This window comes from Rhipicephalus sanguineus, chromosome 3 (assembly GCF_013339695.2).
Source record: "Rhipicephalus sanguineus isolate Rsan-2018 chromosome 3, BIME_Rsan_1.4, whole genome shotgun sequence".
Classification (NCBI taxonomy): Eukaryota; Metazoa; Arthropoda; class Arachnida; order Ixodida; family Ixodidae; genus Rhipicephalus; species Rhipicephalus sanguineus.
In genome coordinates this window covers 108,327,456-108,344,266 of record NC_051178.1, presented here as the reverse complement: position 1 = coordinate 108,344,266, position 16,811 = coordinate 108,327,456, and the positions used below count along the sequence as shown (strand labels likewise).

General features: G+C 51.1%; 1 protein-coding gene across 1 annotated transcript; it reads right to left on the bottom strand.

The window, feature by feature from the left end:
- Positions 1–10,568: 10,568 nt before the first annotated feature.
- LOC119385747 (phosphate-regulating neutral endopeptidase PHEX) lies at positions 10,569–16,584 on the bottom strand. Its single transcript, XM_037653134.2, has 2 exons — positions 16,262–16,584; positions 10,569–12,696 (listed from the first exon to the last, which is right to left on the bottom strand). The coding sequence occupies exons 1-2, from the start codon at positions 16,582–16,584 to the stop codon at positions 10,602–10,604; spliced, it is 2,418 nt and encodes an 805-aa protein (XP_037509062.1). The 3' UTR covers positions 10,569–10,601.
- Between the last annotated feature and the right edge of the window lie 227 nt (positions 16,585–16,811).

The window sequence follows — 16,811 nt, the reverse complement described above, 5'->3', positions numbered from 1 at the left end:
TCTGCATTGTTTCAAAAAGCGCAAACAGCTCTCCTTTGGCTGTCTGTTTTTAACACGAAAGTGTTTTATGTCGGGGTCCACCAAGTACATCCGTCACGGATATGACGTTGATAAAATGGACGCCAACGGCTGAGAAAGAAAAAAGATCCAAGAGAAAGATACCCCGCTGGGAATCGAACCCACGACGTTGCGGCCGCGACGGCAAGCGCCCGACGCCCTACCGACTAAGCTAGTTCGGGAGATGCTAGACACGGCGCGAACGCGCCTTATATCTTTCACACATTCTCTTTCGCGGCGGGCGGAGCGGGTTGGTGCCGCCGTCTGTGAGATGTGAAAAGAAGTAATGCTTCACGATCGACACTTACTAGCGCTTACTCCGAGATTGCATGCGATATCGGAGGTCATGGTTAAAGCGTCTCGGTACCAGAGAGCAGGGGCGTAGTCAGGAATTTTTTTCGGGGGGGGGGGGGGGGGGGGTTCAACCATACTTTATGTATGTTCGTGCGTGCGTTTGTATGTGTACGTGTATATATGCGCAAGCAAAATTGAAAAATTTCGGGGGGTTTGAACCCCCCCAACCCCCCCCCCCCCCTTGGCTACGCCCCTGCCAGAGAGGTAGACTGACCGCGCTGGCGTCGCCGAGGCACCCTTGACGCAGTTACGTTCTCTGCCTTTGGCTTCGTGTTAGCGTGCGTCGGCTCATCGGAGTAGTGCAGCTTCCATGTGGACCAACGGGATTTCTCCGCCGCCGACTGCTTCAATGGCGCAAGCACCGACTAACAAAACTGCTGCAATATGCGTTGCAGAAAGGACGCGATTTCGATGGGCGAATGTCGTGCCTTGGTGGAGCGAGAGCAGCGCCTGACAGACAGGCCAGCGGGACGCACGCGTTTACGGCTCAGGCTACGAACCTCTACCTCCCCTGTTGCTGAAGCCCAGTGTGTGTTATGTATGCATGAGCACAGGCGTCGGCTACCCATTACTAGAAAGCGCACACCGTGCCGTTTCTCTCCTTAATTGACGACGCTTTGAAGAAGTGCATACCGGGTACCAGTGTTGATTATGAGCTTGTTGATATCATCCTTACGCGGGATTCACGATTCGCTGTGTCCAAATATATGTTCACACCGCCAGCTACCACAACGGTTTAATCATGATCATGGGCGTTAGTCGTCGCGATAGAGACATGCTGTCAACATGGGTGCATCCACGTCAAACGGTGCTATAGCTGCCAAACACGAATAGACATTGTACAAGCTCTCATATATCACTACACAATAAGCACTACAATACCGATTCCTATGACGGAGGGATCAGCCATGTTTTTTTGTTCAAACGTTGGTTATATTGCGTGCTAGCTTTCTCTATGAAGTTCTAAACTTTCAACGCCATTGAAGTTAATAGGACGAAATGTGTTAGAAACGCTGTTGTAGCGAGTCACAACAGTATGTACCATGCCTGTGTGCTGCAGTAAGTGAACATTGGAACATTTGTTGATCGAATGACCAGCTGATCCGTTGATACTGAAAGACGATGTTTCAAAAGGATAACGCTGATGTACGAAGCATGTTTTATGCTGTGCGCTAACAATTCGTTAACACGAGATCCACGTGGTTGCTGCACGGCGAAATAAATGAGGGTGTTAGCAAAAAATTACCGAGGTACGCCACACCAAGTTAGCATTCGAGTGAATTATTGTACCTTATCCGCTGCCGAGGTGCTTTAATACTTGCCACCATTGAATTTAGCGGCGTGACGTTGCAGACCGTGCGTATGCTGAGTCAAATTATTATTAGGTCCGTGGAAGCTCAGCTTCTTGCGCTTCAAGTACGTTGTGTTCGTATGACGCGCGTGGCGACTCTATGCTCAAGTTTAGTTCTACCATAAAATAGGACGCGGCAGGGAGATTATAATATTATCTGGTTTTTAACGTCCCAAAACCACGATAGGATTATGAGAGACGCCGTAGTGGAGGGCTCCGGAAATTTCGACCACCTGGGGTTCTTTAACGTGCATCTAAATCTAAGTACACGGGCCTCAAACATTTTCGCCGCCATCGAAAATGCAGCCGCCGTGGCCGGGATTCGATCCCGCGACCTTCGGGTCAGCAATCGAGTGCCATAACCACTAGACCACGTGGCGGGGCCGGCAGAGAGATTCGAGCACTTCGCTGTCGAATTTGAAAATTTTAATTATGCTTATTGTAGTAATTTATGTTGTGCTAGCATGTCAGGATGCTTAGTATGTTAGCGTGTTTATCGATGCAGTGACATGGGACATACGCTTCCTATTTAAGAAATCCTAATGTATTTGCGCAGATTCCTTGCGAGAGAAATACCACCTGACACAGCATGAAAAGACGGAAGGTCACCTGGCAAAGGTAAAGCGCGACAAGCCCTCAACAACGAAACAGTCCTTTTTGACAGCAGCCTTCAATGAAGACAGGACAAACGCTTTCAACGCCGATTTGCGCGCGGCCCTAGTGGCTGCAAATATCCCATGGGTCAAGATTGAAAATCCTGTGCTGAAACAATTCCTACAGAAATATTGCAACCAAAACGTGCCATCTGAGTCTACGTTGCGGAAGAACCATCTCCGGCCTTTGTATGAAGAAACATGAAGAGCTTGACGACTTCTGCATTTGGATATCCGTAGACGAAACAACAGACGTCAATGGGCGCTTTGTCGCTCACTTTCTAGCTAGGAAGCTAGCAGCTCACGAGAAGACGAGGGCTTTCCTTGTGTGTTCGAAGCCTGTGGAGAGGACAAATGGGGAGTCTATAGCATACTTTGTAAACGAATCCCTGGAGGTTCTGTACCCTGTCGACGGTGCCAAGGTTCTGTAGCTTTACACAGACGCCGCAGCCTACATGCACAAGGCAGCTCGTCTGCTGAAGACCTTCTACCCGCAGATGGTGCATGTCACATGCCTAGCGCACGCACTCCACCGTGTTTGAGAAGAACTGAGGAAGCACTTCACTGACGTCAGCGAGCTTATTGCTTCAGTCAAAGCCGTGTTTCTGAAGGCATCTTCTCGCGTGCGTTCATTCAAGGAGAAGTTGCCGGACGTGCCCCTTCCGCCAGAGCCCATCGTCACACGTTGGGGAACATGACTTGAAGCTGTTGAGTATTACAACTCCTACTTTTTGGACACCAAGGCTGTGATTAACGGCTTTTCAGGTGACGAGAGTGCTGCAGTCAGGAAGGCCCGCTCAAGCTGTCCTCTCTGTGCCTGCAAGGAGACCTCGCCTACTTGTGCACCAACTTCACTTTTCTCGCTAACACTATCAAGAAACTTGAAAGTTCGGGAGAACGTCTAATTACGAACATTGCGCTTATTCTCGATGCACAGCAAAGAATCGCCGCCGTTCCTCAAGGACCAGTCGCCGAAAAGGCGCACGCGAAGTTGCAGTTGGTCTTGGACAAAAACAAGGGATTTTCTATACTTACATAAGTTTCTGGAGTCCTTGCTGGTGAGCACTCTAGGATCCCAGTGTCGGTGAAGCCATCAAATGTTCTTAAATACAACTACGCTCCCATAACATCTGTGGACGTCGAACGTTCCTTCTCAGCGTACATGCTGATTCTGAGTGACAAGAGGCACAATTTTGAATCAAGAAATCTGGAGATGGTGGTAGTTTGCTATTGTTACCACACTGCTGTTACCACAATTTTCACAGTGATTCTTAGACTACATTCCGCGTGCTCTCCAACCAGATTTCTTAGAACTTATGCACTTCAAATGGGTGGAAGCGTATTGGACAAACGCTTTCACGTTGGGACGGCCTGCCTTTACAATTAAGATAATGTTATTGTATATGAAGAAATCGGCAGGGTTGTGCCTCGCAGTCCTCATGTATAGCACGTTAATTTTTTAATAAATCGTCGTCTCTCTCACATTTATCATTTGTATGCTTTTGTTGTGTGTTAATTTAACTGCGGCAGGCAGACAAAGTAGCGCTTTTTAAAATCAATATTCCCGGCATTTAAGTTTCGTGCCTGTTTCACTGTATGCGACGCTTCTTTAAGCGATAGTGGCCATTGGACATTACCGTGAGCAGTGTGCTTGTTGAATTAAGCCAATAGATTGTCATTAGTGGAGCAGTTTTATGGGACAATTGCACGGCTATGTTCAACTGTTGGCGCCTTTGTGCCAGCAGAACAAAAACTTTTTTGTGTGTTCCTTTCGTAGATAGACGTCGCGCACGTCTTCGCTTCAAATTATTTGCATTCGTGTAAAAATTTATTGTGCCTGTATTTACGACTTTGAAGGCCTAAAATGTTGTTTTGCCTGCCTGTTTTTGGCACCTAAAACGCGCTTTTTTAGTGCCTAAAAATCCGGCCTCTAGTTATCAGCGTGACATAGCATTCTTGATAGGAAAGTGATGAGAGCTGGGTTTGCAAGACTGGAAACGCGAGCAAGCCAGATGAGCAGAAATACTCCCCAAATACTCGATTTTTTCTTACACTACACTCTAAATCGAGTATTTGGGGAGTATTTCTGCCACACAACAATAATCGTCATCTGGCTTGCTCGCGTTTCCTTTCTTGAAAACCCGGCTCTCGTCACTTTCCTTTCAAGAATGCTCTGTCACGCTGACAACGCGCATGGCGTTCGTGACCGGGAAGTGCCGCGACCGCGGTGATAACGCGAGGAAACTACGCGCGGTGGATGACGATTATTGTTGTGTGGCAGAAATACTCCCCAAATACTCGATTTTTTCTTAGAGTGTACACTCTAAGAAAAAATCGAGTATTTGGGGAGTATTTCTTAGAGTGTACACTATAAGAAAAAATCGAGTATTTGGGGAGTATTTCTGCCACGCAACAATAATCATCTGGCTTGCTGGCGTTTCCTTTCTTGAAAACCCGGCTCTCGTCCCCAATACTCCCCAAATACTCCCCAAATAGTCGCTTTTTTTCTTAGAGTGTAAGAAAAAAATCTAGTATTTGGGGAGTATTTCTGCCACACAACGATAAGCGTCATCTGGATTACTACAGTTTAAAAACAGCTTATATTTCGTCACGCAGCGACAATCGTGATCTGCTTGGTTTGATTTCAGCTGTCTTGAAAACTCGGCGCTCATCTACTTTCCCATCAAGAACGCAATGTCAAGCTGACTGTGCGCATGCTCTTGGTGACCATGGCGAAAGGTGAAAAAAAAAAAAAAGAAAGATAAACGCCCACGACAAAAAAAAAAAAGAAGCACCGCATATCCACGAAGTGAATGATGATGAATGGGCGAAGCACCGGGGGATCATTCTGCAGCACAGCAATGGCGTCGGTCGGAGGCTCGGCCCTAAGGTGCTTCACCTCTAAAAATTACGAGACCACAGCAGGCAAAGACGGTGACCGCGCATCAGTAGGATCGCGGGTAGGGTGCCTGAAGGCACCCTAATCGCGGGCCCGGCGAGCGCCGCATAGCATGGATGTTCTCTACAAACGTGTGACGTCATCTTAAGTTGTAAACATAGTATTATAGCAAGGCATTAGCTTTATCTTGCTCTAAAATAATAGATTTATATTAAAGCTAGAAAAGAAAGAAATAATACAACAATTTTTGCGCTCACAATTGCATACTGTGCAAGCAAAGCTAGTGATTTGTTTGGTTCCGGCCAGTTCTTTCCTTCCTCCCGTGGGTTCCGGCAGTTCCGGCAGTCCCGTTTTCAAATCGGTTGCTCGGTGCTCGCATCGCTCGCATGGTTGCTCGTTACCGCGTTCCTGTTTTTGTTTACTCCATGGTTGCGTGAGGTTGTGTTTTACTACGGTTCAAAGTTTTACGGCGTGTTGTGGGTCGCTTAGTCCTCGCTATGCCAACCGTGTGCGTCGTCAGGCAGTGCCGCACGACCTATCAAAGTGGAAGCAACGTTCGCTTTCACAAGCTGCCCAGCCAGCCACAGCGCAGAGCACTGTGGCTTCGAGCCATTAACCGCGATGGCCCCAACGGTATGGGCGCACAGATTGCTTTCGTGTGTTCCGACCACTTTCTGCCGGAAGACTACGAAACCAACCGCAGTATCCTTCGGACTCTCGGTATTGACACGAAGAACGCTCGCCTCAAGCGTGACGCCGTACCTACGCAGAACCTCCCGCTCGGCGCATCGCCGAAAAAGCGGAGGAGATCTGAAGTAAGTTCGCGGAATGAAAATTTACCACACGCACGTTTCCAAACACGCGCGTAGCTCAGGCGCACATCGCGAGGAATGGCGCCTTTAAACCACACACCGCGCTTGCCGACGCGCGCACTCAAAGCAGGCCGAAGTTATTGGCAGCTCTCGCTGCGTAGAGTTGTTTATAGGGCTTCAAAATGCGCAGTGTTTACTCGACCACTCTCCGTCAGTCGAGCTGGTGCCAGGGTCATACAGTGACCCGTAGCATGACGTGCAAGGCCAGCCGAATACGAGTGCGTACTCGAGTGAGTTGCACATCATGTGCTCTACAAGTCGTGCACCACCAAGTGCGTGAGACGAGACCCGCGGCGACGCGTGCCGCGCGATTTCTGTTCGGCACCAGCCTAGTAGGCAGGGGCGTAGCCAAGGGGGGGGTTGGGGGGGGTTCAAACCCCCCCCGAAATTTTTCAGTTTTGCTTGCGTATATATACACGCACACATACAAACGCACGCACGAACATACATAAAGTATGGTTGAACCCCCCCCGAAAAAAATTTCTGGCTACGCCCCTGCTAGTAGGGCTGGTGCCGAACGAAGCAATTTTACGCTACATAGCTTGGCCAGATGGACATAAGTATTTACTAGAACGCATCGTGCACGAACAAGACACTCGAGTTCATGTGGTAGTTCAACGTCACTGTAGAAATGGTGCTTCCAAATGATCATATTAGATGCGAGCGGCTCTTTGACTCAGTGTGTAACGCCGCACGTTACGTGCGTCCGTACGAATGCGCCGCAATGCGTTCTCCTCGCCGTAGCTGTTGGAGCGTTGCCAAGTAGGTCACGCCACAGCTGGGCGTTGACGTCACGCTCCCCTCGCACGATTCTCTCGCTGGTGCGCGCTGACGTCACTCTCGGGTTCTTCCCTACGTGGCAAAATTATGATAATTTATGGCATAGTGGGTACCTTGCAACTGTACTTGTAATGACCCCAAGAGTGTTTACAACTGGCTCCATAGAAAGACCGCTCATCCAGTTTTCGCTGTGACTGTGCTGCGTGTTCCACGCTGACACGGCTTCTTTTTTTAAACAGCGGAGCTCTTTAAGCTGGCCGTTTGTCCGTTACGCGAAAACAGAAATGATCACCATCATCATGAACCGGTACACGCTATCTTTGTCATCTGCTTCGTCATAGTCTTCATATGCTTCGCTCCCGGAACATGTGCGGCAATTTCTCCGGCGCCGGATACAATAACCTGATGGGCGAGAGAGCAAGTACAGAGACAGACAGAAATAAAGAGAGCGAGAGAGAGAGAGAGAGCGAAACATAGAAAAAAAAAGAAACAGAAGAAGATTCACCGACGATTACGATACTCCCTAATACCAATTCTGAGCGCAGCTTCGTGTTGGGGCAACGCCAACTGTGTTTGAAGTTTTGGCTATCCGCAGTTGCAGCAATGTAACATTTGTTGCATATTGTCACAGAAACTGCCGGCGCTCGAGTGCTACGCACACCACTCTGTGAATTGCAGGCGTCAAGAACCAAACGAAACGCCGACAGCCCTGTTACGACAAGCGAAGCCAGCCACAGTGCACGTGCCAGCCCCGCATGAGCAAGAGCTCCGACCGAGGGGCCAGCGCGCGTGACGTAGGAAGAAAGCGAGATTAGAGGCCAGTGGCTCGCGATATCGACAGACTCCGCGTTCGTTCTTTTACAGCGAAAACTTATCTGCCTACACCCCCCCTCACCCCTTACCGTCCATTTTGGTGCAATGCCCTCAGGGGCCTATAATGGTCTAATAAATAATGATGAAATTATCAGAACTGAATCAACTTTTTGCATGATAACCGTGCACTCCCTCAAAGCATTCAGGACGACAGAGTCATCCTGGTTAACCTAGAAAGACTATTTCATGGGTAATCCACAAACAAACAGTACCCATCGCTTGCGTGTCGCCCGCGTTCACGGAGCGAAACTTTATTTTTTTTTATCGTGCAGCCTTTCCTTAATAGTCTGTATTAGCTTGCACATTCAGTATTAAATGCGAAGCATTTCTTAGCGAACCTCTGGCACTTTGAGCATTTCTATCTACGTATCTATCTATCTATCTATCTAGCCGCCTAAGTCTGGGTGCTCTCATGATCGCCTCCTTAACTTGGTGTAGACCGAAATTTCCATGGGAGGGTAAGAGGTTTTGACGAATACGACTGCCGGGTCATGACATGAATAAATTTAAAATCTTGTCGTGTACGTCGTCAAACCCTTTCCACTAGACACGTGTGGCACATACCCGTTTACAACGGGCGCGGTGTACGGGTATGCGCCGCAGGTGATTGACAGTTTATATCTACCCAGGAACGGCGAGAACAGACATTGTTAACCTAAATGCTAGAGCGTTAAGGAAAACCAACATCGGCAGCGTTGACTCAACCAATGGGAAGAATGAAAATTAGGATCCCAGCAGGAATCGAACCCAAGCATTCTGCGTGGCAATCAGGCATTGTACCACTGAGCCACGCCAGGTCTATAAATTCGTTTGGAAAAACAGCCTACGCAGGCGTAATATCGGTTGTGGTTGTTGTGCTGGCTATCTAATTTTACATGAAAGCAATAAACACTACATGATATTCCTACGATGTCTACTCCTACGATAAAGGCGTCATATCAGATTAAAGTCTGTAGTTCCAGTGTTGGCTCCGCTTTTATAGCAGTCTAATAAACATTACGTTTGTATTCCTATGATTCAGCAAGCTATATTGAAGCATTGCTCGACCCAGGAGGAATACATTACCGAATGTTACATATGATATCGACATCACCGCACCGTAAAGTGCACTTAGTCCGCCAGAACGACGCAGTGTCCTCTTCATTTCTTACGAGGCTGGGCGATGGCCTCATGCTGACCGACGATGATGCCAGATTGATTGACTGCCGCTTTGTAGACTAGGCTACATAGGCCACATACGCTCAGGTAGTCTACAAATACGACAAACGCCATCCACTGATGTTGGTCTACGTAGCACTATCCAGGCCTAGAAGCCTCGACGGCCTATACCTCACCAACGCGAAAGGTGGCTTCAGGTTCCGACATGTCGCCGGCTCTGTCGACAGACAATTTGTCGACGAAATGACCGAGGCATCCACGAATTCCAACAGCTCTACCATACCACATACTTCACTACACATGGACCCCTCGTCACCACGATCACGACCGGATTCTATAACAAGTCATGACCAGCTGCAGGTGCTCACTGATCACGGTGATGATGCCCTTGTTCAAGAACTGTCAAGAACTTCTCGCACACATGCACACGGGTTCGTGAAACGTGCGTGCGTTCTCGGGACACGTATAAGCACTACATATCAGCTTACCGCTTCTGTTGTTGGTAACACCCACATTGCCATTGGCAGCGTTACCCAACCGTAAAGAACTGGTTATATAACACATATGCGGCTCTTCAACATATATAAGTGTGAGTATATAATTTATACAAATCTTTAGCGTCATTTTGTAACGTGTCTCTCAGTAAAAAAAGGTTACGCCACAGTCACCTACCCGCCGCATGCTTCGCATAACATCGACTCCCACGGTGCGTGGGATCTGCCGAATTTTTTGACAACCCATATCTGATACATTTAAATTTTCAGTAAGCAAATCTGCGCTTGTATGATGTTACCGTTGTGTCTTATCGTAGTGTTATCTTTTTTGGTGTTTGCATATGCGTTAAGTCAGGTTTAATCGCGCTGTATACTAAAGCGTGCAGTTATGACAACGCCATGCAGAATCCGCCCAAAAGTAGTCGATTATCGTCTGTAATTCATTTGAGAGCACCTAATTACACCACTAGTCCATGCACTGGTGGATTTGGTACGTCGTTCTATTGAACACGAGGCTGTCTACAAACTTAGTGCGTGAGAGCACACTTTCCACGTGAAATGTTGGTAATGAAGGAAAACATTTAATACAACTACGGGTATTTGCTAGGTAGACACTAAAGTTCAGCACGATGAAACTGTACGCGTAAAACACTATGTTACTCGGCCGTGCAAAACATGTAAGTACTCATGGTATTCGTATTGGCGCTTAAGTTCTCGGTAGTGCATACTCTCGTAATTGCAGAAATGTCTCAACAACGCATCTGAACAACGGTACAGAATACACTAAAGAACTAGGACGTAAGACCGTCCACGTAACCATTGCGACGACAATGTCGTGAAAAAATTAACAAATGCGACATGCACGTGTTAGCGCACTGTCATATCGCGCACTGGCACAGCGCAATGACGCAGCTGAGCATGCTAAATAATGAAACCACATTAAAGAATGTGTCTAAGTTCAGTGTTGCGCATACTGAAGAATACTGAATACGCATGTAAAATATACAATATACAAATAAAAATGTGCCGGTAGTTCGTTTATAAAATAAAAAGTTCGTTTCTCTGTCGGTATATAACAAGATGTCACAAAGCCCTGTCGGAGGCGCGCACTCAGCGAACCAAGGCGCACTTGCCGGTGGGGTTCATGAACGAGCCGGCCTTGCAGCCGAACGCGCGCGCGAACTCCGGCGAATTGCGCAGCGGGCCGTTGACGCGGAACCAGGCGGGGCTGTGCGGTCCCTGGGCGGCCAGCTTGCGCAGGAAACGCTGGTTGCCGTTCTCGCACAGGTTGGCTGCGTACGAGACGAAGAAGAGCTGGCTGGCGTTCCAGTGCTCGAGCAAGGCGAGCCGGTAGTCGGGCGCCACGCGCCGGCTGTCCAGCAGGAACGCGTCCAGAGCCGGCCGCAGCGCCAGGTTGTCCCACAGGTCGGACCACGAGGTGCGCGTCGCGTCCAGCTGCGGCCTCTGTTCGGTCCAGGACAGGGCGGAGTACTGGCGCTCCAGGCAGTGCCGCAAGTCGTTCATGCGACGCGATAGGGCCGTATCGGCTCCGTATGCGTTGCTGCCGCGTTCGAAGTTGTAGGCCCAGTGGTAGACGGCGCGCAGCAGCGGCCGGTACACCTTTGGGCCCGCCCTCGCCATCTGCAAGGGGCGCAGCGAGGGGTCCTCGTTGACGAAGAAGTCGAAAACGGGCAGCGGGATCTCGAGCCTTTCGTACGGCGGTGGCAACCGGCTCTCGGCGCTCAGGAAGCCGCCCGTCCAGCCGGGGTAGGCCGCCATGCCGCCTGCGGCAGCCGCGCGTGTGCTCATGTGCGCCATCAGCTTCTTCTCGAGCGACTTGCGGATCCAGGTGTAGACGAACTGCGCCGTGGAGAGGCGCGAGTTGCTCAGGTAGACGCCGTCCACGTACTCGGCGCGCGTCGCCTCGCTGTCCATGGCGCGGGGCGACAGGGGCTCCCACGAGACGGCGCTGAGCTTGTCGCGCAGGTGCGCGCGCAGCTCGCTGCTTAGCGGGCCCAGTTGCACCTGGACGGACTCGAGCAGGACGAGGCGTAGCGTAGACACCAGGTCATCGACGGCGCCCTCCCCTCCCAGCAGGGACTCGGCGAAGCGCCGCGACACGTGCAGCGGCAGGTTGGGCTCGAAGCGGTCCAACAGGCGCAGGCAGTAATGGCTCTGCGGGAGAGTGCGCGCAAACTCTGGGTGCCGCGCGTAGGCCACCGAGGCGAGTTGGTCGCGGAGCTCGCGCTTCCCGATGAAAGGCGACAACGCCATGGTGATGCGGAAGAGCAGGTAGCCCAGCAGGTCGCTCGAGAAGCGCAGCAGGTCGCCGCGTGCCAGGCGCTGCAGGTAGTCGGGCGAAGCCAGCTTTACGTACGTCCGGGCCGTGATGGGACGTAGCCCTTTGCCGAAGACGCTCTGCAGGAAGCCCGTCCACTCGATGTTCCTCAGCGCGGGCAGGTCGAACACCTTGACCATGCTGGCGTTGACGAGCGCCGCGGTGTCCAGCTGCGGCCGGTCGAGCATGAGCGCCAGTCGCTCCTCGAACTGGAGGAGGTCGGCGTCCGTCTGGTTCTGGAAGAAGCCCAGCAGGGGCGCGAAGCTCACCCGCACCAACTCGTACTCTCTGCGCTCCAGAGGACCACGCAGGAGCACGGTGGTTGGCTCGCCGAGCCCCACAAAGCGGCGGGTGTCGTTGGAGGAGACTTCCTTGACCACGAAGGGCCTGAAGAGCGCGTCGACGCCGAGCTCGCGATAGGCGACGCCCAACTTGTGCGACACTTCGACGGGCGACGGACGGCGGCGCACACTCGATTGCGCCATCCAGGGTCTGAGCCGGGCCGCGTCCATGAACATGGCCCGCAGGGCGTGGAAGAGGTTCGGCTGCGGCCGCAGGCAGTTGTCGATGAGGAAACGCAGCGGCGGGAACCGCCCGGTCGCATTGCCGCGCAGTCCCGAGGCGAGCAGCTCGGCGTAGCCGTCCACCAGGGCAGTGTCCACCGAGAGCCGCTCGCTACCGGGAGGCAGCGGCCGCGCACGCACCCAGTCGTCGCACACGTACGCGTAGAAGTCGTCGCAGGGGTCGCGGCTGGCGTTGATCTGGCGCAGCAGGCGGCGCGCGTGCTCCACGCACGCCGTCGAGGTACAGGCGCGATTGCGGCGGCTTTGCGAGGGTGCATCAGCGAAGGCGTCCTGAAAGCTCGCTCTGCAGTAGCATTGATTTGAGGGCCCGTTAGAACAGTCCTACATATACTGTAGTCAGGAACGCAGCAAAATCTTCGAATGCTTTTGACGTCAATTACTGATGGATTGATCAGTTTCCATCAATGAACAAGATGGCTCCGATGGGGATCTGGGTGAAGGAAGAAAGCTTACGGCCGAGGCTATATTCCCAATTCTGTACAATAAATGTCGACTTCACTGTGCCAAGGTCGGTCTTTGAGAAATCGACGAAGTTTACATTGAACGTACGTGCACTATGTACGCTCTCCACAGCCTAACGCTGTACTGTATGGAAGCTGAACGCAAGATGACACACATGGAAGCTGAACGCAAGATGGCACTCTGCATAGAACATGGCTCGGAACGTAACCTGGGTAACTAGTCAATGCGCTTAATGTACTCGACATTAACTCCGTCTCTGCTTCCTTGCTATCGTGCTCCACAGCAAACCGTTGCAAGTAAATGTGCTTCAACGTTTTGAAGGTTGATTTCCTGCTTTTGCAATGCCGAAAAAAAAAAACGACGAAAACAAAACAGGCCGGTTTCAGGTGAGCACATCTCCCGGGGCGCTCCAAGCTGCAAGCCCCAACCCACAGACCACCCTGATTTTACAAAACAGTTCTGCGAAAGCTCGCATAGTCCTTATATAAATCAGGGGCTACAGTCAGACTAACGACGGTATTTCGCGTCCTGGTTACAACTTCAATCCCCCTTGGAGATTCTGCGTCATCCTGATTTTAGAAGAGTTCTCCTGGGACCTCCATTTAGTGGCATTATTTTCGCATGCTGAATGGCCATATCAGACCAAGTTGCACCATAGGGGGTAAAGCAGTTCAATAAAGCTGGGTGATATACCAGCCTATCCCTGTCTGACTGTTGTTAGAACAGCCACTTCCTATTAACTAACTGGGGAAAACAGCGCAATAAGGACGAGGATGCAGGAACACAGTAGACTGGACGAGCGCTGAACTTACAACTGACCAGTGTTTCTGCGTCCTCGTCCTTACTGCGCTGTTTCTCCCCAGCTAAGCATGTACCAACTCGCCCAAATCAGTCTTGCTCGAGTCCTATTAACTATATATGCGACTTCGATTCGTTAAATAAAGTTTTATTGCGATAGCAATTATACAGGCACTCCAAGTACATTTTCGCCGTCGGCGTCCCCGTCACGTTCCGTATAAAGTCCAAATTAATACCTTCCCGCGCGTAGGTGCGAGTGAAAGCGTGCGAGGGCAGCCGGCGTTCGCTGCTCAAGCGGATAGGAAACGCGCCGGCCATCTTTCGTCGCGCAAAAGGCCCATGGCGGGTCCCAGAGGGCGGGCTGCGTTGCTCCGGTACAAAATCAGTACTTTGATCGGGCGGGGGCTGTCCAACGTGCTCTATCTCGACATGTTTCATCAGATGGCTCCTACCTTTGCCCTTTGCACGTGCTATCCTCTCACCGTGCTCGCTACAGTGGCCGCGTTTCCGTACGACAGCGTTTCGTTGGGTTACGCCAGACCGGATGATAGAGAGGTTAGCTGCTAGCCTTACTTCGTATAACATTCCAATTTGTTACTATCGCATTCACTGATTCACCCTTGCGGCGAAACTGACTTTTTTGATTGACTAATACGTGCGGCAGCTTCATCGCTTTGAGTTCAGATGAGAGGTCCCGACAATGCTGTACAAGCGCTAGTGTAATTCCTTAAGCAGAATAAGACTACAGTGAAACCTTGGTGATACGATCACAGCTCATACGAATTTCAGGGTGATACAAATTTTTCGTTGGTCCCGGCCAAGGCCCATTGGCCTGCAATGTAATGTAGTACGGTTGTTGCGAACCGAGTTTCAACCAGCGACGTTTGACACGAACGTACGCAACCGCCCAGGTACGAAGAGGTGCTGTACGCGCTGTCGCGGAGGACGCGCCACGCACGTGCGAGCGCGGGAACGCAAGTGTGGGCATGCGCGTAGCACCGCCAAATCGTCAGAATCACGGTGTAAGAAAAACACTTTTTTTACGGTCAGAATAAACCTTCGGAGACACGTCACGGCCTCCGAGATTGTGTGCGCGAATCTTTGAGGCTCTTATGTGCCTCCGTGTGCCTTCGCATTTAGATTACAGAGGACATTAGCGCCATGCCTTTTTTTTCTAACGCGTCGACGCGGGCTGCTGTCGTCGTACTGTATTTACAGTGCCTGCCTCGTGCATCAGACATCATACGAAATGTGGACGAGGGCCGAAAGAAGGCGAGGACGGTGTCGGCGAAGGAGTCAGGCCTCACAACGTCAACATGTGCGACCGTTGAGGTCGCACTTGTGCGGGAACAGCCGTAAATCTCCCGGAACACATCCTCAACACCTTCGTGACAACAAAAATCATAACACAGGACCGTGGTTCTCTAATTTTGTGGCCTTGATCCATCGCGTCAAAGCGCTTCTTTCGTTAATTTCGCTACAGAACTCCGGTGTTATGCAAAAAAGCATACTAAAATTTGGAAGGTGCTACTGCTGTCGCGGGTGACAACGCACCTGGTTTATTAAATAAATACGCACGTACGGCCGTATATTTACGAGTGCTGGTATGACTGCCGACCTCTAAAAACCTAACTGACGATCGTTCAGGGTTCTTCCTGACGTTGCTGCGGCCCTGAAAAACAATAAATGAAAATGTCCACCAGCTTTCTTTTGTCGCATGCTAATTTTCCATGCTTTCTGGTGATACGAATTTCGGATGATACGAATATTTTTGGTGGTCCCGTGAGATTCGTATCACCAAGGTTTCACTGTATAGTGCATGGCCAGATTTCCTCGTATTCCTTCCAATGCACAGTGACCATATATACTACTAATACCGCCTCTTGTTCCGTTTTTTCTCATATGTCAAGTTGAGAAGACAAAAAACGCCTGGCCTGCGCGGAACGCGCAGTACAGTCACAGTGAAAGCTGGAGGAGTGGCTTTTTAGAGCCCGTTGTAAACTCTCTTGGGATGACTACAACAAGTGCAGTTGCAAGGTACCTGCTGCGCCATAGATCATAAATTCGCGAAGTAGGAAAGTACGCACAATGCCATTATTCATCATTCTACGGAGAAGGGAGGTACCCGCTACTCATCTGTAAGGCATTATGTGCAGCTTGGTGATGCTGTGGCTGATGACGAATAATTATGGCTGAGCCCTTTGTAATGGGTGGGAGGGAAGCTTTAAACCACCCACCCACTGGTCACATAATTCGCATTGTGTGACGTCTGGTTGTCATTTTACTCTTCTACCACGCTATATTACATCTGTTAACACGATTCCTTGCCCTACATAACGCCTGTACAGGGTCTTTTTGCGAAGGAGGTGTAAGCGCCGGCGTGGCTCTGTGGTAAATACTCGACTGTCACGCAGTGGGCGTGGGTTTAAATCCCGCTCGATCTTTTAAATATTTTTTCCTCATGTACACGATAGCGGTTACGGACACCGGCAACGGTGGACAACTTCGCCTCCAAAATCGGCCGTTATTGTGATAATAACAGCTTTCACTGATAATAACAGCGTCACATATAAGCAGCGACGTCTTACCGAGGCTCCGTCGGCATCTTGGGCGGCGTGCCGTGGTACGATGGCGGCGGTGCGCCGTCGGGCGTGACGGTAGGCTGCGGTGGCATTGAAGAGGAGCCGCCGCCGCTGGCGATGAACAGCGTGGCGGTGACGAAGGCGGTGACCACCACCGACGCCATCAGCAGCAGTGTTGTGGTGACGCTGAGGCTCCACAGGGCCGCCGCCCAGCCACCGCCGCTGCAGCACTGTGCGTTCCTCGGGTCAGCCGGCGGAAGAGGACTGACGGCCGCGTACAGCTCGGCTGGTACGGCGAGGACCTCGCTGCTCGGAAGGTTGTCGGCCATCACCTTGCAGCGCAGTTGCGGGCGCTCCGTTCCAGGCCGCGAGCTGCTCGTGCGCACGGTCGCGCGTGGTGTCTTCCAAGCGTACCCTATACCCACTACGAAAACATCTTGCTTTGCATAAAACCTTACAGCTTGCGCTCCTGAGTCACGTCCGGCAGGCAGCAGTAGCCAGTGGAGCCCTGGGCTTGGGGCCCCACCCATCGAGCTCATGACCCCTTATCCCAACC

Bases quoted from the DNA above. Each gene is read 5' to 3' on its own strand.
- LOC119385747 (XM_037653134.2), bottom strand. From the start codon at position 16,584: ATGGCCGACAACCTTCCGAGCAGCGAGGTCCTCGCCGTACCAGCCGAG. The intron at 12,697-16,261 runs GTAAGACGTCGC...ATGCTACTGCAG, and splicing joins AAGATGCCGACGGAGCCTCG to AGCGAGCTTTCAGGACGCCT.